General features: G+C 43.5%; 1 protein-coding gene across 2 annotated transcripts in view; it reads right to left on the bottom strand.

The window, feature by feature from the left end:
- Nucleotides 1–26,194, bottom strand: part of ARMC8 (armadillo repeat containing 8) — a 116,004-nt gene that overhangs the window by 73,256 nt on the left and 16,554 nt on the right. For both annotated transcript variants that reach the window (XM_077272138.1, XM_077272139.1), the window contains exons 2-3: nucleotides 15,033–15,109; nucleotides 12,036–12,107 (exon numbers count right to left, since the gene is read on the bottom strand). In XM_077272138.1, the coding sequence (XP_077128253.1) occupies nucleotides 12,036–12,107; nucleotides 15,033–15,109 (149 nt within the window). The remainder of the gene's footprint in view (nucleotides 1–12,035; nucleotides 12,108–15,032; nucleotides 15,110–26,194) is intronic.

Genomic DNA, 26,194 nt, shown 5'->3' with positions numbered 1-26,194 from the left:
CATCACTGCGTTCAGAAGTGTCCGATCTATCAATATACAAAGTAAATTAATATGATTGGTAAATGGTGTAATGTGAAAAGAAATAAAAAAAGTCAGAATTAAGTTTTTTTTGGTTGTCGGTTATTGCATTTTAGTGCAATGTTGCAGCAATCAAAACATCTACCCCAAAATGGTATCAATAAAAATATCAGCTCAAGCTGCAAAAAATAAGCCCTCACCCAGCCCCAGATCCCCAAAAATTAGAACATTATGGATCTCGGAAAATGGCGACAAACACAAAAAAACTACTTTTTTTCATACATACTTCCCCACTTAAATAAAAAACTATACCTGTTTGGTATCTCAGTATGTACCGACCTGGGAAATCATATTACCAGTTCAGTGTTACCATATAGTGTACACGGTTAAAATAAAAATATAAAAACAAAAAATTGTGGAATTGCACTTTTTTTTTTTGCAACTTCATCGTACTTAGAATTTTTTCCTCATCTTCCAGTACACTATACGGTAACATTAATGGTGTCATTAGAAAGTACAACTCGTCCTGCAAAAAACAGATATCTGAAATATTTTGGCAGACTCAGCTTTGAGTATCGCGAGTATTTATCATTGTGTGTGTGTGTGTGTGTGTGTGTGTGTGTGTGTGTGTGTGTGTGTGCCTACAATCCTATGGTTTTATGCATAAAGACAAAAATCATATGGTCCTTAGAAGATCTTAAAATAAGGTGAATATAACTTCAGATGAAAAACAATTCACTGGGAACAAAACTACACCGCGTCAATATTTATTTACAGAAATAAATACACATAAATGCAGAAACGGAGTGTGACAAAGTAAGCACACCCCATGAATCAGTTGTGTGTAGAACCAGCTTTAGAGCAATATCTTGCAGTACGGTAATTGCTTTCTGTATGACCATCAGTCTCTCACATCATTTTGGAGGAATTGTTGCCCACACAACGCATGACTGTTCCAGATCCTACAGGTGCCCACATTTCAGCTTTTAGGCTATGTGCACACGCTGAAGATTTCTTGCAGAAATTTCCTGAGCAAAACCGGACATTTTCTGCAAGAAATCCGCATGCGGTTTTATTTTTGCGTTTTGACGCGGTTTTTGCACGTTTTTGACGCGTTTTTTTCCGGAGCTTCCCAATGCATTAAACAGCGGGAAAAACGCAAAAAATCTGCAAAATTAAGGAACATGCTGTGTTTTTTTACTGCGATGCGTTTTTTTTTTCACGGAGAAAAAGCATCATGTGCACAAAAATTGCAGAATGCATTCTAAATGATGGGAAGCTTATGTATGTGGTTTTTTAGCAAAAAAAAACCCGCAAAAAATCCACAACGTGTGCACACAGCCTTACAGATGGGGACATTTGCTTATCAACATTTAATCGAGGCATTTGATAAGCAGGAGCGGCTCACTTGCTCTTAATTCCTATAGAAGCAGCAGTTTTGCTAAATGAATAACGACAGCGTAATTTGTCCTGTGTCCTGTTTCTCTGATGTTTGATTTACCCAATTGTAAGAGTTTCTAAAGGACCAGGTTTTTTTTATTATTATTATATTCTGATGTGTAAAACCAGAGAATTAAAAATTAAATAAAAGGGTGTATTTTTTTTTTTTCACGACTTTAAATACAGTCCACTACATTGAAATTGCAACACCAAGGAGGAAAACTCAAGGTTATGGAAATTATAGGAAGGACAGAGATGACGTTAGTGATATAAAAACAGAAACATTTTCAAAACAGCTCACTTTACTTAGTATCGAGTATAAGGGCCTCGCACAGAAATCCCTGCATTTACACACCTTGGCTGCTATCAATGAGGTTATTAAAGGGAATCTGTCAGAAAGTTTTTGCTATGTAATCTGAGGACAGCATGCAGTAAGAGTTAAGACACAGATTTCTACGATGTGTCATGTCAGGCGGTTCGCTTTTTCATTTTTTTTCTTCTTACACTGAAGGTTTTATCACCTGGTGATTGTCATTGCCTGGACTAGTCCAACTCCGCCCCTCCTGTGATAACAAGCTCACTGTCTAAAATGTAAATACAGAGCCTGGTGGTGGCAGGGTTAGCTTACTCAGCTCTGCTAAAAATGGTGTCAGAACCACTGAGGGTCTCTGCCTACAACATGCTGCTCTCAGATGAGGTAGCAAAAATCTGGTTACAGATTCTCTTTAACCCCTTCATGACCCAGCCTATTTTGACCTTAATGACCTGGCCATTTTTTGCAATTCTGACCAGTGTCCATTTATGAGGTAATAACTCAGGAACGCTTCAACGGATCCTAGCGGTTCTGAGATTGTTTTTTTGTGACATATTGGGCTTCATGTTAGTGGTAAATTTAGGTCGATAATTTCTGAGTTTATTTGTGAAAAAAACGGAAATTTGGCAAAAATTTCGCAATTTTCACATTTTTTATTTTTATTCTGTTAAACCAGAGAGTTATGTGACACAAAATAGTTAATAAATAACATTTCCCACATGTCTACTTTACATCAGCACAATTTTGGAAACAAAATTTTTTTTTTGCTAGGAAGTTATAAGGGTTAAAATTTGACCAGTGATTTCTCATTTTTACAACAAAATCTATATGGGTCTATATGGCTGAAAATACCCCAAAGTGTCACCATTCTAAAAACTGCACCCCTCAAGGTGCTCAAAACCACATTCAAGAAGTATATTAACCCTTCAGGTGTTTCACAGCAGCAGAAGCAACATGGAAGGAAAAAATTAACATTTAACTTTTTAGTCACAAAAATGATCTTTTAGCAACAGTTTTTTATTTTCCCAAGGGTAAAAGGAGAAACTGGACCACGAACGTTGTTGTCCAATTTGTCCTGAGTATGCCGATACCCCATATGTGGGGGTAAACCACTGTTTGGGCCCATGGCAGGGCTCGGAAGGGAAGGAGCGCCATTTGACTTTTTGAATGAAAAATTGGCTCCAATCTTTAGCGGACACCATGTCGCGTTTTGAGAGCCCCTGTATGCCTAAACATTGGAGCTCCCCCACAAGTGACCCCATTTTGGAAACTAGACCCCCCAAGGAACTTATCTAGATGCATAGTGAGCACTTTAAACCCTCATGTGCTTCACAAATTGATCCGTAAAAATGAAAAAGTACTTTTTTTTGACAAAAATTTTTTTAGCCTCAATTTTTTCATTTTCACATGGGCAACAGGATAAAATGGATCCTAAAATTCGTTGGGCAATTTCTCCTGAGTACGTCGATACCTCACATGTGGGGGTAAACCACTGTTTGGGCGCACGGCAAGGCTCGGAAGGGAAGGCGCGCCATTTGACTTTTTGAATGGAAAATTAGCTCCAATCGTTAACGGACACCATGTCGCGTTTGGAGAGCCCCTGTGTGCCTAAACATTGGAGCTCCCCCACAAGTGACCCCATTTTAGAAACTAGACCGCCCAAGGAACTTCTCTAGATGCATAGTGAGCACTTTAAACCCCAAGGTGCTTCACAGAAGTTTATAACGCAGAGACATGAAAATAAAAAATAATTTTTCTTTCCTCAAAAATGATTTTTTAGCCTGGAATTTTTTATTTTCCCAAGGGTAACAGGAGAAATTGGACCCCAATTGTTGTTGTCCAGTTTGTCGTGAGTACACGGATACTCCATATGTGGGGGTAAACCACTGTTTAGGCGCACGGCAGGGCTCGGAAGGGAAGGCACGCCATTTGGCTTTTTGCATGGAAAATTAGCTCCAATCATTAGCGGACACCACGTCGCCTTTGGAGAGCCCCTGTGTGCCTAAACATTGGAGCTCCCCCACAAGTGACCCCATTTTGGAAACTAGACCTCCCAAGGAACTTATCTAGATGTGTGGTGAGCACTTTGAACCCCCAAGTGCTTCACAGAAGTTTATAACGCAGAGCCGTGAAAATAATAAATACGTTTTATTTCCTTAAAAATAATTTTTTAGCCCAGAATTGTTTAATTTTCCCAAGGGTAACAGGAGAAATTTGACCCCTAAAGTTGTTGTCCAGTTTCTCCTGAGTACACTGATACCCCATATGTGGGTGTAAACCACTGTTTGGGCACATGCCGGGGCTCGGAAGTGAAGTAGTGACGTTTTGAAAAGCAGACTTTGATGGAATGCTCTGCGGGCATCACGTTGCGCTTGCAGAGCTCCTGATGTGCCTAAACAGTAGAAACCTCCCACAAGTGACCCCATTTTGGAAACTAGACCCCCAAAGTAACTTTTCTAGATGTGTGCTGAGCACTTTGAACCCCCAAATGCTTCACAGAAGTTTATAATGCAGAGCCGTGAAAATAAAAAATAATTTTTCTTTCCTCAAAAATAATTTGTTAGCCCGCAATTTTTTATTTTCCCAAGGGTTACAGGAGAAATTGAACCCCTAAAGTTGTTGTCCAGTTTCTCCTGAGTACGCTGGTACCCCATATGTGGGGGTAAACCACTGTTTGGGCACACGTCGGGGCTCGGAAGGGAGAAAGCGCCATTTGACTTTTTCAACGCAAGATTGGCTGAAATCAATGGTGGCGCCATGTCGCGTTTGGAGACCCCCTGATGTGCCTAAACAGTGGAAACCCCTCAATTCTAACTCCAACACTAACCCCAACACACCCCTAACCCCAACCCTAACCCCAACACACCCCTAACCCTAGTCTTAACCCTAATTCCAACCCTAAGGCTATGTGGCAACGTTGCGAATTTGTGTGCGGGTTTTTCGCACCGTTTTTGAAAAATCTGCAGGTAAAACGCACTACGCTTTACCTGCGGATTTACCGTGGATTTACAGTGTTTTTTGTGTGGATTTCACCTGCGGATTCCTATTATGGAGCAGGTGTAAAACGCTGCGGAATCCGCACAAAGAATTGACATGCTGCGGAAAATACAACGCAGCGTTTCCGCGCTGTATTTTCCGCACCTTGGGCACAGCGGATTTAGTTTTCCATAGGTTTACGTGGTACTGTAAACATGATGGAAAACTGCTACGAATCCGCAGCGACCAATCCACTGTGGATCCGCAGCCAAGTGCAACCCTATCCCTAACCCTAAGTGCAACCCTAACCCTAAGTGCAACCCTAACCCTAAGTGCAACCCTAAGTGCAACCCTAACCCTAGGTGCAACCCTAAGTGCAACCCTAACCCTAAGTGCAACCCTAACCCTAAGTGCAACCCTAACCCTAAGTGCAACCCTAACCCTAAGTGCAACCCTATCCCTAACCCTAAGTGCAACCCTAACCCTAAGTGCAACCCTTACCCTAAGTGCAACCCTAAGTGCAACCCTAACCCTAGGTGCAACCCTAAGTGCAACCCTAACCCTAAGTGCAACCCTAACCCTAAGTGCAACCCTAAGTGCAACCCTAACCCTAGGTGCAACCCTAAGTGCAACCCTAACCCTAAGTGCAACCCTAACCCTAAGTGCAACCCTAACCCTAAGTGCAACCCTAACCCTAAGTGCAACCCTATCCCTAACCCTAAGTGCAACCCTAACCCTAAGTGCAACCCTTACCCCAAGTGCAACCCTAACCCTAAGTGCAACCCTAACCCTAAGTGCAACCCTAACCCTAAGTGCAACCCTAACCCTAAGTGCAACCCTAACCCTAAGTGCAACCCTAACCCTAATGGAAAAACAAAAATAAATATAATTTCTGTATTTTATTATTGTCCCTACCTATGGGGGTGATAAAGGGGGGGTTTATTTACTATTTTTTTTATTTTGATCGCTGTGATAGAACATGCACAGCGATCAAAATGTAAATGGAAAGAATCTGCCGGCCGGAAGATGGCGGCGCCCATGGAGAAGACCGAGGACACCGGGAGGGACATCGGAGCTCGGTAAGTATGGGGGGGTGCGATCGGAGCACGGGGGGGAGCAGACAGGAGGATGGGGGAGCGGACAGGAGGACAGAGGGGAGCATGGGACATGACAGGACGGAGAGATCGGTGGCGGTGGGGGCAGATTGGGGTCTCCAGCCGTGGCAGATGCTATTTCAGCATCGGCCATGGCTGGATTGTAATATTTCACCAATTTTCATAGGTGAAATATTACAGATTGCTCTGATTGCTGTTTCACTTTCAACAGCCAATCAGAGCGATCGTAGCCATGGGGGGGGCGAACCCACCCCCCTGGGCTGAAGTACCACTCCCCCTGTCCCTGTAGGTCGGGTGAAATTGGAGTTAACCCTTTCACCCGATCTGCAGGGACGCGATCATTCTGTGACACAGCATATGCGTCACAGGTCGGATTGGTACCGACTTTCATGACGCATATGCTGTGTCGCAGGTCGGGAAGGGGTTAATGGTTGTCCGATTAACGCTCCATCATGCTGAATTTATTTGGGCACAGAAATCATCAAGATCCGCTGCTGGCAGCTCCCTTTGCAACCTTGTCTGGAGGAAGAATTACCACCCTTCTGGAAGAGTACCGGATCATCCTCAAAAAGGATATCTGCTGGGCTGAAAATAAGAAGTTGTCTAAGTCTAGCCAACAGCCCAGGTGAGAGGGTATTGCAAGTGATATAGACGACTTAGAGTAGTCCTGGAAGGGCACGTAGACAGTCGGCCAAACAGGACAGGACGACCACGCTTCTAGGGTGCAAGAGGAACATGACAGCCGAGATGACCCTTGCGAACACTCTGGGTGCGGTAGCAAGGCCGAAGGACAAGGTCGTGACTTAAATGCTGTTCACGAATGGAAAAGCGAAGGAATTTTTGAAGAGGGTAAGCATCCCGAATGTCGATGGATGCCCGAAACTGCACCTTTTTCTGTTGAAGTAATGGCTGAAAATGGCTGAGCGAGGAACTCCATTCGAAGAACCTTGTGAAAGGTTGTTAGAAGTTTGAGGTCCGGGATTGGTCCTACTTCTCGTTCCCCTTTTTGGACCCAAATCCCTTAGATTTAGATTGTCCTGGACACCCCTTTCACTGCTGGTCGGGGCTGTAGGAATGCAAGATCCTTTGTTAGTCTCCCGCTCAAAAGTTTTGATTGACCAGCTGTACTGTCTTCAGGAAAGGGTTACTGGTGTGAATCAAAGTAGTTAAGGTCTCCAGTCAGGAGACCGTTGCTCTAGCAATCCATGCGGCGGCTAGGGAGGGTAGAGGGCTGGACCCGAAACCGCAAAACGGAACAAACCAGATTTGCTATTTGACAGATCGTGGCATTTTTAATTGATGACACATCGGGCAGGGATACTGGTAGGTAAACCACAGGAGATTGTACCCGGTTAATCTGCCAAGTAGCAGAACGCGCGGCAGCTTCCAGCAGGTCATTGCAGAGTTAAAAATTAGGAACCCTCGATCCACCATCCTCTTAACAGGGAAGTGGAGAGGGATCATCCGCCTTCTTGCATCTTCTGTTAAATAGTGGTGATGCAGAGGGGGGTGCTCAGACGCCCGAAAAGGGTGCCTCTGTACATCCATTGAGTGCAGGTCCCCGGGTGGACAGGACAGGTTGTCTGGCGTTAGGCCTGGATGCAGAAGAGGATACCTGGAGGCGACACTCCGTGTGCCCGTCTGTTGATGGTGTGGGGAGATCGGTGCCCTTTAAAGGGCCCGTCGCCCTTAAAAATCAGACCAGGCATGGCGTCCCACGTAGAGGCTTCTGTCCAGTGAATCGAATATCCGGACTGGATGGCAAATGCTCTAAGAGGGAGTTTAGTCTCCTTATGAGGGACACTGTGTAGTCTAGAGCAGGACCGGAGTCCTCGTCAATGTACAGAGATTGGATGATGATATAAATAGGCGAGTCATCCTTTACTGAAACTCTGGCAAGTCCAGGTCCAAGGCAATATCCGATCCGTGTTGAGTCTTGTCAGCAAATCCTTGGAGAGAGATCATGAAATGAAAACTTACGTTTTGTAGATGCCTGTACGTTTCTAGAATACTCGCGGCCCCTGCTAGCCGATGGATCCCATGTAGGAGAGGGACCATGTATATCGGTCCTGCGAGCACTCCGAGCCACGGAGGGATCACGGAGGGATTCAATTTCTTGGTCAGAAAAAACATGGGTTGCGGCAGTGACGAAGTCCACTGAGGCAACTAGTTACACTGGGATAAACTGGGATCAGCGGCGGAGGGCTCCTCATTTATGACCAGCTTTGGATTGGTCATGTGCCTTTAAGATCAGGGAATACTGGTCGTGTGCCTTTAGGTAAAATCTCGCAGAGAGCGAGAAGCGCCAATTTGGGGGGCGGAGCCACAGGCACGATGTGGGCGGAGCCTCGAGACTTCCATGAATAGGCCCAAGCCGGGGCCAAAATTTCTGCAGCCGGCGCCAGCGTAGAAGTGAGGGGCGTTTCAGTGGCCGAGAAAATTGAGCGCTTCCGTGCCAGGCGAAAAGCGCCAGGAAAACAGGCAGAGCCGCCTTAGGGCGCCACAGTGCGCTTCCGGGGTGCGGCCTACTCATCGGCCGAAGCCGGGGGCTAAATTTTGTAGCTGGCTGGAGCTTTACCTCAGGGAGGTGGGCCACAGGGAAGCCTGAGACTGCCTGTGAATATCCCGCTGCAGAAGCCCATCACTGGGCAGAATCCACTCACCAACGGTGCGCGTCCCGGCATGGAGCCGCCGCGGATGTCGGGTATTGCAGCATGGACGGTGCAGCGATAGAGAGATAAACCTCAATCCATCATCCCTTTGTTAGGGAGGTGGAGAGGAACCATCCGCCTCTTTGTGCCATCCGCTTTCACAGTGGTGGGACAGTGGGGGCTGCTCGGACGCCATAGAGAGGGGCCTCTGTACATCCACGGAGTTCAGTCCGGGTGGACAGGGCCAGTTGCCCGGCGCATTAGGCCTGGCTCCAGGAGAGGATACATGGCGGAGACACTCCATGTGGTCGCCTGCTGCTGGTGTGGGGAGATCGGGACCGTGAAGGAACCGTCGCCCCTGAAGTGAGCTGTGCCTGCCGCATGGGACTTACGGCTGTGCCTGCCGCATGGGACTTACGGCTGTGCCTGCCGCATGGGACTTACGGCTGTGCCTGCCGCATGGGACTTACGGCTGTGCCTGCCGCATGGGACTTACGGCTGTGCCTGCCGCATGGGACTTACGGCTGTGCCTGCCGCATGGGACTTACGGCTACTGTGGGGACTACATGACGCCAACAGGTGAGGGCTTAATTGCGGAGGAGCCCGGGAGATGCACATAAGAGGTATACTCTATGTGCTCAACATCTTACAGGGGGAAGATCGGGACCGTATAGGAACCGTCGCCCTAGCGTAGATTAGGCATGCCCCAGTCGTCGCAGGAAAGGTACGGGGAGGTATACTCGCCGTGCTTGCCTGTTGATGGTTCGGGGGAGAGCGGACCCTAGAAAGGAATCCGTTGCCCCCTTCACTACGTTTATTTTTTAATTAACATTTACAAAAAATAAAAATAAAAAATGTTGGGGTCTGAAAACAGACCCAAGTGCCTCCTACAGACACTAAGCAAGAACTGGTTAGCTAAGAGCCAGCAGGAGGGTGTATACTGCAGGGAGGAGCGAACTTTCTTTGTATCACTTAGTGTCCTCCTAGTGGCAGCAGCATACACCCACGGGCTGTGTCCCCCAATGAGGCGAATGAGAAATGGCTGTATCAATGGATACATGATGAACCCATTCTGTACTACAAGTGAAATTGGATATTATTTGTCAAACCTAAGGCTATGTTCACACGCTGCGGATCCGCAGCGTTTCCGCAGCTGCGGGTCCACAGCAGTTTCCCATGCATTTACAGTACAATGTAAACCTATGGAAAGGCAATCCGCAGTGCACATGCTGCGGAAAAAACGAGCAGAAACGCAGCAGTTTACATTCCGCAGTATGTCAATTCTTTGTGCGGAATCCGCAGTGGTTTTACACCTGCTCCATAATAGAAAACCGCAGGTGTAAAACCGCAGAGGAATCCGCACAAAAACCGTGGTAATTCCGCAGCTAAAAGCAGTGCCTTTTACCTGCGGTTTTCGCAAATCCGCTGCGGAAACATCCGCAGACCTCAAGAATACGTGTGCACATGCCCTAAGGGATCAACATCTACATAACCACCAAAAGGCGTTAAACAACATTATGCTGGAATACAGCTAAAGCTGCTCTCTGAGGCCATCATGGTGCACAGCACACTATAAAGAGGCCTTCATGAGGGAACAACACTGGTCCCACTTCTGGGATTATTATGTGTGGTGTAAATGTATGGTAGCTGAGCCTCTAGCTTCCAGGTACACTAACATTCATTCCAGCTCCACTAAATGCTCAGCATTACATTGATTTGGTGGTGGAACCAGTGGTACAGCATTTTTCCAACACGTCCAAAAGCCATTTTTCAACAAGAAAACATCAGGCTGCATTTTGCCTGTGCTACTGTGAAAATACTTCATGGTCTAAACAAGCTATGATGGCCTGCAGCATCTCCACCAAGCTGTCAACAGCCAAGAGTTGCCAGCAGCGGATCTTGATCATTTTTGTGGCCAAGTGCACTCAATGTGGCAGAAAATTCCTTAAAGGGAACCTGTCACCCCCCCAGTAGTTTCAAACTAAAAGAGCCACCTTGTGCAGCAGTAATGCTGCATTCTGACAAGGTGGCTCTTTTAGTTCTGGGTGCTGTAACTAGAGAAATAATCCATTTTTTAATTTGCCAGAAATACCTGGTCTTCAGTCAAGGAGGCCGGCGTTTCCCCCCTGCTGCAGACGCCACACAGCCGTCACTTACATCTTCTTGGCGGTGCCGCCTCCTCAGCGCTGTTTTGAAAATAGCCGGCGCCTGCGCTCTTTTTTTCCTGCCTGGTGCAGGCGCAGTGAGCGCTGCCCGTCTTTCCTCATATGCAGTCTAGCTGACTGCGCCTGTGCAGCCGCCCTGCTTGTGAATCCCAGCCCCGCAATGTGAATAAATCATAAGTCACTGCGGGGCGGGGATTCACAGGCAGGGCGGCCGCACAGGCGCAGTAACCGACACTGCATATGAGGAAAGACAGGCAGCGCTCACTGCGCCTGCACCAGGCAGGAAAAAAAGAGCGCAGGCGCCGGCTATTTTCAAAACAGCGCTGAGGAGGCGGCGCCTGGCGCCAAGAACATTTGAGTGACGTCTGTGTGGCGTCTGCAGCAGGGGGGAAACACCAGCCTCCAGGACTGAAGAAAGGTATTTCTGACAAATTACAAAACGGATTATTTCTCTAGTTACAGCACCCAGAACTAAAAGAACCACCTTGTCAGAATGCAGCATTACTGCTGCACAAGGTGGCTCTTTTAGTTTGAAACGACTGGGGGGGGGGGGGGGGGGGGGTGACAGGTTCCCTTTAAACAACCATTTATAACCTCATTGATTGCAACTAAAAGCGTGCAAGAGAGTGTGTATTTCTGCAAGTGGTGCTCATACTGGATACTGAAAAAGTTTCCAAAATTTTGTCTACATTATCCGCACAAAATTAACATATTGATAGATCCTGTGATTTGCGTAAATCACATATTTTCCTTCTCCGCGTTACAATTTCAAAGTTGAGGAGTGTTTGCATATAGTTATTTAGTGATGACACATTCCTTTTAAGTCTAGGGGCCCAGTTCATTGCAGCAATTGAGCCTATTTTTTGCAGTTTTTCATTTAAGCTGTTATTTGATTTTAAGTTGCGCCTATTCTAAAGTCCATTCACTACTTGGTCGACTACATTTTTATTTTGGTTTGGGGGCTTGGTTTTTGTTATGCAGATGTATGCGGCTGATTCATCATTTGAATGTATTCTTGTCCTCTCCTGGAATTAATCTTTGTGCAAATTTTAGTGGTGTATGCGACGTTCATCAACCCACGTGCGTCATTTTGCAGAATGTAGTGTAAAAATAGCAACATGTCGCTTAAAAACTCAAAATGATGAACTGAATCCACAGCAAGGTTTCTCTTTAAAAAAAATAAATAAATAAAATTATAAGGAAATGCTCACTCCTAGAAGGAACATTGTCTTATAATATAAAAATTACCCTCAGAAGTTGCCAGCCAATTGTAACTTTATGCCAGGTAGTGTAGGTACAAAAAAAAACAAACAAAAAAAAACAAAAGCAACAAATTTCACAAAGCACTAAACTATACCTTGGCACTGCACCCAAAACTATCAAGTTGGCTTTTTGCTTGTTGTTTCCAATGACGGCATTTTTCATATCTCTGTAAGTATAAATACAGAATTAGCAATAATGGGAGATAAGTGCGACAACCTACCACTGAGAATAGAACACAGCCGAATGTATGGGAGAACAGACAAGATCAAAATATATAGCACCTAGTGATGAGTGAACGTGCTGGGATAAGGTGTTATCAATGCTTGGTGCTAACAGTGTCTGCAGTGTGCTCGAAAAATATTTTTGAGTCCCCGCGGCTGCATAAATAAAACCCAACATTAAAGGTCTACAAGACAGAAGGTGGTAAATAACATCATACCTCGCATATGATGTAATTATAGGGATAGTGAAAAAAAACAAAAAAAACAAAAAAACCTAAATCACTATAAAAACTTTGTTAACTTCTTGTGTTTAATACATTGCCTCCCCAGCATAAACCACAGGAGATGCACCAAGACTGACAATCATTACTTGTCCACAGTGCTCTCTAGCCGTGGATAGGAGCTGCACAAATTTCCTGAGCTGGTGGGTTCCACAATGTGTTATTCCATTAACCAGCCTGGCATAACAATCTGTGCACCATGTGGGGCACAGGAAATGAAACGCCAGCACAGCAAATCATAAAATGAGCCCATGATCGCAGATAGGGTGGAGTAAAAAAAATAAAATAAAATAGTGGTAAACATTGTGACAACCTCCAAAATGCAAATCAATCGAATAGGACTAATCGCTGAGCCCTAGACTGAGGATTACACTTTTACTGTTGAGAATAGAGATAGTTATAGGAGAATAAAGAATTAATGTGCATACTCAGGGATCAAAGAACAGCTACATACAAAAACAGAGCATCCAGGAGAACTATAGGGCTCTAGCCTAATAAAGCAGAAATATTTTTATAATAATGTTTTTAATAGAAGTTAACTGAAATAAAGTCTATAGTACAATTTCCTTAATACAGTATATATATATATATATATATATATATATATATATACATACAGTATATATATATACATACAGTATATATATATATATATATATATACAGTATATATATATATACAGTATATATATATATATATATATATATATATATATATATATACATACATATATATATACATACACTCACTGGCCACTTTATTAGGTACACCTGTCCAACTTCTTGTTAACACTTAATTTCTAATCAGCCAATCACATGGCGGCAACTCAGTGCATTTAGGCATGTAGACATGGTCAAGACAATCTCCTGCAGTTCAAACCGAGCATCAGTATGGGGAAGAAAGGTGATTTGAGTGCCTTTGAACGTGGCATGGTTGTTGGTGCCAGAAGGGCTGGTCTGAGTATTTCAGAAACTGCTGATCTACTGGGATTTTCACGCACAACCATCTCTAGGGTTTACAGAGAATGGCCCGAAAAAGAAAAAAAATCCAGTGAGCGGCAGTTCTGTGGGCGGAAATGCCTTGTTGATGCCAGAGGTCAGAGGAGAATGGGCAGACTGGTTCCAGCTGATAGAAAGGCAACAGTGACTCAAATCGCCACCCGTTACAACCAAGGTAGGCCTAAGAGCATCTCTGAACGCACAGTGCGTCGAACTTTGAGGCAGATGGGCTACAGCAGCAGAAGACCACACCGGGTACCACTCCTTTCAGCTAAGAACAGGAAACTGAGGCTACAATTTGTACAAGCTCATCGAAATTGGACAGTAGAAGATTGGAAAAACGTTGCTTGGTCTGATGAGTCTCGATTTCTGCTGCGACATTCGGATGGTAGGGTCAGAATTTGGCGTAAACAACATGAAAGCATGGATCCATCCTGCCTTGTATGGAGCATCTTTGGGATGTGCAGCCGACAAATCTGCGGCAACTGTGTGATGCCATCATGTCAATATGGACCAAAATCTCTGAGGAATGCTTCCAGCACCTTGTTGAATCTATGCCACGAAGAATTGAGGCAGTTCTGAAGGCAAAAGGGGTCCAACCTGTTACTAGCATGGTGTACCTAACAAAGTGGCCGGTGAGTGTGTGTGTATATATATATATATATATATATATATATATATATATATATATATATATATATATATATATATATATATATATATATATATATATATAGTGGTGGCACAACCCCTTTAAATACACTGTCACGCCCAGAACCCTTAACACCTCATTTGAATATGACTACCCACAATTTCTTAGAGCAGATAACGGATATAAGTGTCCTGCATGTCCAAGTGTGCGAATTGCGGGGTTGTTCTTACTGACCAACGTTGATCCTGGCCATTGAAGCTGAAAGTCACTGCGGATGGCGGCTGCATGCCATGTAAGGCTACTTTCACACATCAGGCTTTTTGTTTCAGGCACAATACGGCGATTTTTGGAAAAAACGGATCTGTTTTTTCCCATAGAGTTGTATTAGCACCGGATTGTGCCTGATGGCCAGACGCTTCATTCGTTTTTTTCCGGATCCGTCCAAATAGTCGTTTCCGGCAGACGGAGAAAACGTTCACTGCAACGTTTTTTTGTCCAGCGGAAAAAAACGCACAGTGACGGAATCGGCCAAAAACACATCAAACGGAGGTGTGAAACATTTAATCCGGCGCCCGGATCCGGTTTTCAGAGCATTTCCCATACAAATCATGCAGATTTTCCGTTCTGGGTCGGTCTCTCTCTCTCCGAAACAGGAAGTCAAAAATCCATGCGCATTGAAGAAGGACGGATCCAGCTAAATAACGGATCTGGCGCATCAGTTTTTCACAATTTGCGCCGATCTGTTTTTTTACAAATTGGCCGGATTTAGCCTGAACACAAAAAAACGGATGTGTGAAACTAGCCTAAGCTGGCACCATCCCTGTGCCATAACAGTATGGCATGCTGTAGGAAGGGGTTAAAAGATTTCGGAACTAACATGCAGTTTGCCAAAAATTAAATTACCAGTAACATGCCAAATAATTAAAAAATTATACTTACACAACACCCTGTAGAACTTTTTGTGGATCAGGATCAAAAAGTCTGTCCACGTAATGGCGACTGCTAGCTGTAACCTCCTAAAAGCAACAAAAGATAGAAATCAGGATCTAACAACACAGAGACACCAATATGGATTTATAGATTCAATACATTCTGGCTTTAACATTATCTGTATTTCTTTAAAATTTTACCAAAACCATTAAATTTTCTCCTAAAACAAAAGAAAAAAAAATCATTCTTCATATTTTTGTAACAATGAGGCCATTTAATCTAATATTTTTGTGGGTCTGGCAGTAACTTATTCCCCTCTCCCCATTGATATAAAAGTAAACCATTTACCATAAAATGACGCACAGGAACGTCAACACTGGGGTCACGATGTGTAGAGAGGGGGCAGGAGCTGTGCTCCCTCCACACACGACCGATGCCGGCTACATATAGCGCTCAGCATAAATAAGTACACCCCAACAGATTTATCAGAAAATTATTATTTATTTATATAGCACCATTGATTTAGTTTCCTTTCAGAATCAACATTTTGTATGGGCTACCCATAGTACAAAAAAAAAACCAAAATATGGACCACTTATTGCAAACAATAATAATAATTTTTATTTATATAGCGCCAACATATTCCGCAGCACTTTACAATTGAGCGGGGACACGTACAGACAATAAATTCAAGATGCGTTCTGCACATTCTGTCAAGACTATATTGTGAAAATGAGTAAGAGCAAAGCTAAAGTTTAGACTACAAATTCTAACTAACAAGAACGCAGCCGCAAGTAATTATTCATTAAACAGATGACCACCAGAAAGTTGACAATAAAAGTGTGCTATTAAAATAAAACCCCATCCCACTTTATGCTGTCAGCAATGGCACCACATTGGGAAAGAAATGACAGAAGACCTAAGAAAATAACGTCTTTACACAAGAAAAGTGAAAGCTACAAGAAGATCAACAAAGCTTTACTTATCAGTTAAAATACTATAGTAAAAGTGATACAAAAAAATAATGTAACAAAGGTGGAACTGCAACCATCTCAAAGAGATGTCCAGGCCGACCACGGAATTCAACACCTAAGCAGGAGTAGTCCGAAGAGAAGACTGATAAGCAAGTTCTCTGCGTTAGATACAGTGTGTTTCCAGTGACAATACAACGTACACTGCAGAGGAATGGTATGCACGAGTGTCAACCACGAAGGAAGTCAATTCTAAAACCCCATGCACAAAAAAGCCCCCTACTATTTGCCAGTTTTCATGCTGAAAAATATGTAGACTACAGGGACTTTATTCTTCGGAGTGATGAGAACAAAATGTTTTTGGAACTGATGGCTTCAAATCTGTACAGAACTGCAAAGAATAAGAGTACAAAGAAAAATACATGGTGCCTACAGTGAGGTATGGTGGTGGCAGTACTTACGTGGGGTTGCATGAGCGTTCTGGTGTCAGGAAGCTACACTTCATGAATTCACAGACGCACTGTTCTGTACTGAAAGAAGATGCTGCCATTGCTCCCTGCCCTTAGTAGACATGCACTTTTCCAACATGAGAAAGATCCAAAACACACATCTGTTGCATTTCTGACAAAGAACAGGGTGAAAGTGAGTAAGTGGCCAAGTGTCTCCTGATTGGAACCCAATCGAACACTTATGGGAAATTCTGAAGAGACAACTTGATCATCATTCTCCATCCAGCATCTAAAAAGAGGTCGCTCTTGAAGAATAGAATAAGATAGACATTGCAAAATGTCACCAACATGCCTAGAAGACTTGGCGCTGTCCTTAAAAATCATTGAGGTCATACAAAATACTAGATGTAGGAGTTTTTGGTGAGGGGTGTATTTATTTTTGCATCAACTAATTTGAGTAAAACTGAAGATTTTGTAATGAAAGTTATATTATTAACTTGACTTTCATGTTATGGGTTTAAAATGTTCTATGTTAAACGCTGCCTTGTCAAAATTTTTGGCAATTGCTCATGTTCAGCACATTCTAGCACTGAGCTCCGATCATTGCTCCTAACCATTAAGATGCCACTGAATCTGTAACTGCGGCACTTAAATGGAGCAATCACCAATGCACTCCCATCAACCCGTTGCAATGTGATTGCGGCCAACCGATGGACAACCATGGCAGCCGAAGGCCCGTCATTACCTTCTTAGAAGACCTGCGAAGCTCAGCCACAGGTTGAGCTTCTTAGGTTAGTTTCACACTAGCATTCGGCAGGGCTGCGGACTTCCTCCGTGAAGCCCCACCTCTTCATTCAGCTCCACCTACGGCTGCATGTGTCCTGCATACCCCATCTTTAACATTGGGTACGCAGGCTGTTGTGATTCGGTTTGTGGGCTCCCCCGGTGGTCTCTTGTGGTACTGGTGTCCTGCAAGCTTTGCCTTCTCAGTTCACCTGTTCCTATCAGGATGTGGGAGTATCCTATTTAACCTTGCTCCTCAGTCATTCTAATGCTGGCCATCAATGTATCCAGAGTGATTCTGTTGCATGTTCCTGCTCCCAGTTTTCTGCTCAGCTAAGTTGGACACTTTAGTCCTTAAGTCTATTTTTGTATGTTTTGTCCAGTTTGCACTTATGTGAATCTCTGCAGCTGGAAGCTCTTGTTGGGCTGAAATTACCACTCCAGTGGCATGAGTTGTCACATGAGTTAAGGTAATTTCAGGATGGTGTTTTGAAGGGTTTTGCAGCTGACCGCGAAGTCCTCTGTTGTATCTTTCTGCTATTTAGTTAGCGGGCCTCTCTGTGCTAAATCTGCTTTCATACTACGTGTGTCTTTTCATCTGCTCTCACCGTTATTATATGTGGGGGGCTGCTATCTCCTGTGGGGACATTCTCTGGAGGCAAGCCAGGACTGTGTTTTCTTCTACCAGGGGTAGTTAGTTCTCCGGCTGGCGCGCGGCATCTAGAGACAACGCAGGAATGCCCCCTGGCTACTTCTAGTGTGGTGTGTAGGTTTAGTATCGCGGTCAGCTCTAGTTTCCATCACCCGAGAGCTTGTCCGTTTATTCTATGCTTCTGATGTTTCCTTGCCATTGGAAACCATAACAGCAGGCCATGCAGATGTGTGCATAAGCCTCCGAATGCGTCATGTTGACGCTGTGCTGACCTGCGACAAACGCAACACTTTGGGATTTTGTTGGGGTCGGCGCAGCTTTAAAATGACGCATGCGGAGGATTACGCATACATTCGCATGGCCTGCGTACCCAATGTTAAAGATAGGGTATGCGGGATGCATGCAGCCACAGGCGGAGCTAAATGAAGAGGTGCGGCATTGGGCGGGGCTTCACGGGGGGAGTCCGCAGCCCTGCCGAACGCTAGTGTGAAACTAGCCTCTGACCTTCACTTTCCCTATATATTGCCACACTGTGGTATTACTGTATGTAGTATAAGGGATCAGATGATTGCAAGCTCAAGGTCTCAAAGGGGACTAGAAAAATGTAAAGTACGTATTAAAAAATTTATTTTATTTCAGAAATCAATTGTACACTTGAAAATAAGGAACTTTTTATTATATCTTACAGTAATCTGCTTCTCTCCTCCAGGACTGATCATTTTTTCTCAGAATTCGCAATTCTGGAGTAAAATCTGTATTCAGTGAAGACAGACTGTCCCTTTACTGAGATAGATGGCTGTTACTGATGAGATTCTATGTAGGAGGACATAAGAAGCTCTGTGTCCACCCTCACAACCTCCCGTCCACACAGAATCTTATCAGTAACAACTGACAGCTCCTCTCAGTCTGTCTTCACCGAATATACATTTTACTCTAGAGTGTAGAATGAATGATCAGTCCGGGCCAAGAAAACAAAAATAAGCAGATTTCTCCTATAAGATATATTATAAAGTTGCTTACTTTCATACGTACTATTGAGAAATGAAATAAAAATTAAAACGATGGTTATGCTTTGAGCAAATGTAGGATCACTGGACAGTTTCCTCCAAATACAAGAAAACAGTTCCATTATTCCGATCAGGGTTTAAGATAAGTGGCATCAGTTTTTTCCGGACATGGAGAGAAAATTAAAAAAAAAAAAAAAAAAAAGGTTTCCCAATTTTGTCAGTCTGTGAAAATTGGACTGCACTCTGATGTCAGAGTGCAGTCAGTTACTTTTTCACAAGCTCATAGACTTTCATGGCTGAGTGCGAGCCAATACTCGGATCAAAATCGGACAGGTAGTTGATTTTGATCTGGAGGAGCACTCTGTCCAAGTAAAAGATCGGACATGTGCTATGCATGACACCACAGCTAGCTCGCGTCTGAGGAAATTGGTTGTCGCAAATAGGAGCCCTTAGGCAAATAGAGGGCAGCAAATTCAGATATTAGCAAATGGACAGCTTTAGTTTTTTTTACCTTCAGTTTCCTGCTTATAATAGACATTTGAAAAGCAAAGCATTGCCCTCTGTGAAGTGACGAGATACAAGTGATAAACTTAGGCCCCTTTTACACATCAGGTTTTCGCTGTCAGGTTCAATCTGGCTAAATTAAAAAAAAAAAAAAAAAAAAAAAAAAAACTTACCCAGCAAATGTTGCCGCCGGATCCGTTTTTTTCCCCCCATAGACTTGTATTTGTGCCGGATGACATTGCGTTTCGTCCGGTTTTCGCTGGATCCGACAAATCTGCCGTTTCCGGTTTCTGGAAAAAACGTCCATAGCAACGTTTTTTGTCTCCAGCGAAAAACCCAGCGCTTCCGGCTGTTTGCTAGAATGGAAGCCTATGGGAGCCGGATCCAGAAAATGACGGATTCCGGCGCCGGATTCCATTTTTTTTAAACTGAGCATGCTCCAAATTTTTTCTATCCAATTATCTGTTTTTTTTCACAATCTGCGTCGGATCCATTTTATCCAACATTTGCCGGATTGTGCCTGATGCAAAAAACCTGATGTGTGAAAGTAGCCTATCCTAGCCTATCCTCTTTCATGTTTTGTAAGCTCCATTCATAATATTTTCTCATGTGAAATTAGAGTTTAGGGTAATACTCTCCAATCCATAAAACCAAGGTAATCCCCAAAAGACAGGTAGGGAATGCTCCTAGAAAAAAAATGCAACTGAGCTTTTGGGTTATTTTCTAATAATTTCCACTGCATTTACCATTGAATAAAATAAAAAATGATGCTATACTCATCTCTCAGCGCTGCACGTGGCCGTCCGGTCTCAGTTGCTGTGCGAGCAGGACCTTCGGTGACGTCGCGGTCACATGCCCGTGACGTCACGAAGGTCCTTCTCGGCATAGTATCTTTAGAACCGGAGCGCCGCGTGCAGCGCCGAGGAGATCCGGACATCAGAGGGTGAGTATTCAACCAATTTTTATTATTTTTAACATTACTATTGATGCTGCATATATTGCTGCATATGCAGCATCAATAGTATAGGAGTAATCCCGCAGCGGAAATCGCAAAACAAACCATGATAAATCTGCAGGGATAACCGCAGCGGTTTTGCCCTGAAGATTTATCAATTCCGCTGCGGGAGAACCCGCAGAGCACACCGCAAAGTGTGCACATAGCCTAAAAGACGGCCAACGTTTCTGTATGTCCAGAACTTGATCACAGCCTATGTCCTGTGGTTCACAGCAGATTCATAGCTGGTGATCAACGGAACACATCCCTTCTATATCCATAGGTCGACTTACTAATAACATTTTTAATTGCATGTTTAAGCAAATGTTGTGGAATTTTGCACTATAGGTTCGGTAATGTATCAATTTATCAGTTTTTTTTTGTTTTGTTTTTTAGGAGTTTCGACCTGGGGAAAAGAAAATCAAAAAATAACCCATGCAGAAATTTTTCCATTCTAAACTTGGACATATAACAGAACCCAGACAGATCCCACAGTAGTCAATCTTCCTCTCTGCGTTCATTTGCAATGGATCCGTTTTGGACATGAATTTCATTGGTCTGTTCCTAAAACGTAACACACAAATGTTTCCAAACAAGTGTGAACACAGCCTAACCATTATCATCAGAGAGCACCAACTACTGTTGTATAATCCCAACCATCGCCAACACGTAATTTACGTCCTAGGGAGGGGGCAACGTATGGTGCTGAATCCACTCTATACAGAGAAGGTGTCAACCGAGAGCAGCATTCAAGCTGCGGGATCCCAATGGGGAGTCAATGCCAGCTCACAAATAAAACCATAAAAACCAAGCTCTCACACAGCTCCATCATCAGAGAAAGATAAAAAGTCATGGTTCTTGGAAAATGTTGACTAGCAAAGAATGTCTTAGACAGCCACTAAAATTATATATATATATATATAATTCACAAAAGCAGGCAGCACTCCATAGTCTTTGAGACAAAGTGTAGGTGTTTATTGGACCCACATCTCCATATGCAACGTTTCGGCTCTACTGAGCCTTTCTCAAGAATTATACTGACAGGAAACAATCGAGGACGGGTTGTCTGGGCTTTGCACCCGAAGATAAGTAGTGTATTTGTGCTGTTCCAATTTTTTTTCTTATATATATATATATATATATATATATATATATATATATATATATATATATATATATATATATATATATATTTTACAACTATAATGTATGGTATCGCCATAACACTTATCCCCTATCCACAAACTTCGTAATAAATATATAATCTCTTGGGGTTCAACTGCCAGGCCCCCCCCACCAATTACACAACTTCTCTGTGCGAAGGGGGAAGAAGTGTGCATGAAAATATCTTTCTACAAAACAATAAAAGAACACATTTTCAGCATTGGGGGCGAGAAGGCAACTTGTGTGAAATTTGGCTTACCTACAGGGCGTACTTACCAGCACTGTGCCCAAAAAGTGTGTTTTTGCCCAAGCATGGATAATGTAGAGAGTAACACGATAAACTATGCCGTACAGAGTATACGGTAAAATAGTATGATTTTTTTTTTCTTTCTTTCTAATAGGGTTTTATTGGAGTTCCTATCCATGGTATGACTATAGTGACACAATACAGTCATCCATCTAGAAATCATCCCGATATATACAACTACACGTAAGTAAGCAAGAGAATAACAATTATCAAAATTTTCCAGCTTGAGAGAAAAATGTCTGTCCTGATTTTTTGGCCTCCCGTATGCAAGGACTATAAAAGTTTGACATTAGGCTAATGACCTATAGAGAGCACTAGTTTTGGTTTGGTTTTTTTTTTGTAACATTTATGACATACATCTTTCTGACAAGACAGACAAATATGACCACAATCCAAAGAATAAAAAGAACAGATTACAGAACGACTACTACTTTAATTTCCTACAGGATGATAAAGATTCAAGATGGGAGTTTGGCAGAGTCACCATCACCGATATAACCTAAACTCAATCCCGGGCTATGCTCTAAAGAAGAGGTCCCCAACCTTTCTGACCTTGAGAGCCACATCCAACTCAGACCCCATTCATAGTAGTGACACACAGAGCCCCATATTACCAGTATAATGACAGCCAAAGCTTTTCCACTGAAGTCACATCAAGGCGGTATACCAAGCTCCAGGGTTTTCCATCTTACCCCCATTCAGATCTGCTCTTCTGTGCCGGGATACACACAACTGTCACCATCTAGAGATCTACTCTTAATAGCCACTTGCTACACCAGGTGCTAATGCACCAAGCTGGCAGACAACCTCGAGCCACACATCACAGGCTCTCGAGCTACAATTTGGGGACCCAGATTCTCAAAACTTAGCAAAAGAATAAACCTTGCACAATTCAACATTCAGCTCTGCAGCCGCCATTCCATAATGTGGCTTGTTAACATGGCAAAACTGGTGAAAGGCCCTAGTTAAGGGCTCATTCACACGCCCGCATTTAAACACGTGCCTGAAAAAATGGTACCGGTGTTATCATTGTACATGAGTGCGTCATCCATGTGTCCGTTTTTACCATCAGTGTTTTTCATGGAAGGATAAAGAAATAAATTAAATGACAAAGTTTATCCCATGCTTTACAATGTTAAACATAGCACAGAGATGCCATTTTTTCCCCTCATGGACTCAGACTTGCATTGGCCCTTATCACTTGCTGGAAAAAAAAAATGGATATGTCTCCATGTGTTTTGCACAGACACACAGGCCGTAAAAGACACAGACATGTGAATAGCACCATAGGTTATGATTGGTACGTGTGGGATCCGTGAAAAAAACCAAAAAAAAACACAGATGCAACACATGTCTGAATGAGGCCTAAAGGCAACAGGATGATACAGAGAACTCACTATATTACAGCTTCCTGGACCCTGGATATATGGAGCAATGGGGCCAACATCAATTACAGCTCTGGCAAAAATTAAGAGATCACTGCAAAATGTTCAGTTGTCTGATTTTTCTCTTTATAGGTACCGTATATACTCGAGTATAAGCTGAGATTTTCAGCCCATTTTTTGGGGTTGAAAGTCCCCCTCTCGGCTTATACTCGAGTCATACCCAGGGTTCGGCAGGAGAGGGGGAGTGGGGGTTGTCTAATTATACTCACCTACTCCTGGCGCGGTCCCTGCAGGTCCCTAGTTCCCCGGCGCCGCAGCTCCTAACTGTACTGAGCGGTCACATGGTACCGCTCATTACAGTAATGAATTTGCGGCTCCACCTCCCATAGGGGTGGAGCCGCATATTCATTACTGTAATGAGCGGTAACGGTGACCACTCAGTACAGGAAGAAGCTGCGGCGCCAAGGAAGCAGGGACTGCACCGCACCAGGTGAGTATAACGGGGAGGGGAGCGCTGCGCGATATTCACCTGCTCCCCATTCCGGCGCCGCTCCGTCTTCAGTGTCTTCTGCAGTGACGCTCAGGTCAGAGGGCACGATGACGTGGTTAGTGCGTGCCCTCTGCCTGAACGTCAGTGCAGAAGACACTGAAGATGGAGTGGTGCCGGAACGGGGAGCAGGTGAATATTGAAAGTGTCGGGGGGCCTGAGCGACGGAGAGGTATGTGATTTTTTATATCGCAGCAATAGCAAATGGGGCAAGTGTCTATATGGAGCATCTTATGGGGCCATAATCAACGTTGTGCAGGATTATATGGGGCAATATCTTTATGGAGCATCTTATGGGGCCATAATTAACGTTTGTGGACCATTATATGGGGCAAGTGTCTGTATGGAGCATCTTATGGGGCCCTTATTAACCTTTATGCAGGATTATATGGGGCATATTCAATATGGATATTCAAAAACTCAACCTACCGATGTCTCAATTCATTTTACTTTTATTGGTATCTATTTTTATTTTTGACATTTACCGGTAGCTGCTGCATTTTCCACCCTAGGCTTCTACTCAAGTCATTAAGTTTTCCCAGTTTTTTGTGGCAAAGTTAGGGGGGTCGGCTTATACTCGGGTCGGCTTATACTCCAATATATACGGTAGATTTTGGAGTAATATGTAAATTGTTCCTTTAGTATATAAAGTTCTGACAACATGTCTCCGAATTTCCAAGCAATAAATTGTATTTTTTTTCTTAAAAGGAGAAATGGTCAAAAGTAAAAAAAAGTGTTTTCAGACCTCAAATAATGCAAAGACAAAAAAAGTTCATAATAACAAACAAGTTCATAATAATTTAGAAACAACAATACTAATGTTTTAACTCAGGAAGAGTTCAAAAATCAATATTTTATGGAATAACCATGATTTTTAATCACAGCTTCCATGCGGCTTGGCATGCTTTCCACCAGTCTTTCACACTGCTTCTGGCGCAAAAATGTAAGCAGTTCTTCTTTGTTTGATGGCTTGTGACTATCCATCATCCTCTTGATTACATTCCAGAGGTTTTCAATGGGGTTCAGGTCTGGAGATTGGGCTGCCCATGACAGGGTTTTGATGTGGTGGTCTCTTAATTTTTGCCAGAGCTGTATATCAATCCTTGAAGAGAACTGGGCTTTAGAAAATATTCTGACCTTGTAGCTAAGGGAATGAATAAATAAATAATTAACTGCACAAATATTGCTAAACATTCTAATAGTTGTGATATGTATGCGGAATAACATAACATCTCTAAACACAAAGATTGGAAAATATTTAGTCACCAGAGGACAATGTGGCTGCCAGGCTCCTGGAATCTGCTTATCCCAAATATCTGAAAGCAATAAGTAAGGCTACTTTCACACTACCGTCGGTACGGGGCCGTCGCGCTGCGTCGGCCCGACGCATACTGTGCAAAAACGGTAATTAGTTCTTACCGGTAATTGTATTTCCAGGAATCCACCTGACAGCACCATTGGAGGACGTCCTTCTTATCCGCAGTGGGACAGGAACCACAAGTTAAAAGGACCCTCCCCACTCCACCCACCAGTGATTTTCTAAGTACCACATCTGGATGGATGCAAAAAAGAGAGTTTATTTACAATTACACACCAATGTTACATCACATTAGTCAGTAGTAAAAGTTTGCAGTGGGAGGGAACTAGTAGTGCTGTCAGGTGGATTCCTGGAAATACAATTACCGGTAAGAACTAATTACCGTTTTCCAGTCCACCACCTGACAGCACCATTGGAGAATACCAAAGGATGTTAACTAGGGTGGGACTACTGCATGTAAGACTTTTCTACCAAAGGCTAATTGGTCTGATACGACATCTAATTTATAGTGTCTAGCAAAGGTAGAAAGACTAGTCCAAGTCGCCGCCCTACAGATTTGCTCAGCTGAGGCACCCCCCTTCTCTGCCCATGATGTAGAAATGGCTCGTGTTGAGTGGGCCCTAAGAGTGTCCGGGGGATCTTTCCCTTGGTTTGTATATGCTAGGCTAATCATGTTTTTAATCCACCTGGCAATGGTTGATTTTGCTGCCTTGCAACCCCTATTTGGACCACCGTATTGAATAAATAAGTTAGTGTCCCGTCTCCAGCTTTTTGTCGCCCCCAGGTATTTTAGAACAGTCTCCCTAATGTCAAGGTTATGGTAGACCCCTTCTCTTGCGTTTTTAGGGTGTTGGCAGAAAGAAGGAAGGATTATCTCCTGATTTATATTGGTAGATGATACTACTTTGGGGAGGAAAGCTGAGTTATGTTTGAAGACTATTCTGTCGTCAAAGATTTGAAGATATGGGTTCTGGATAGAAAGAGCCTGCATCTCCCCTAGCCTTTTAGCCGATGTGATGGCAATCAGGAAGGCGGTTTTAAAGGAGAGATTGGCTATGTCCATATCTTCTGACAGTAAGTAAGGGGTTTT

Source organism: Ranitomeya variabilis, chromosome 7 (assembly GCF_051348905.1).
Source record: "Ranitomeya variabilis isolate aRanVar5 chromosome 7, aRanVar5.hap1, whole genome shotgun sequence".
Lineage (NCBI taxonomy): Eukaryota > Metazoa > Chordata > Amphibia > Anura > Dendrobatidae > Ranitomeya > Ranitomeya variabilis.
This window is presented reverse-complemented; position numbering and strand designations above follow the sequence as displayed.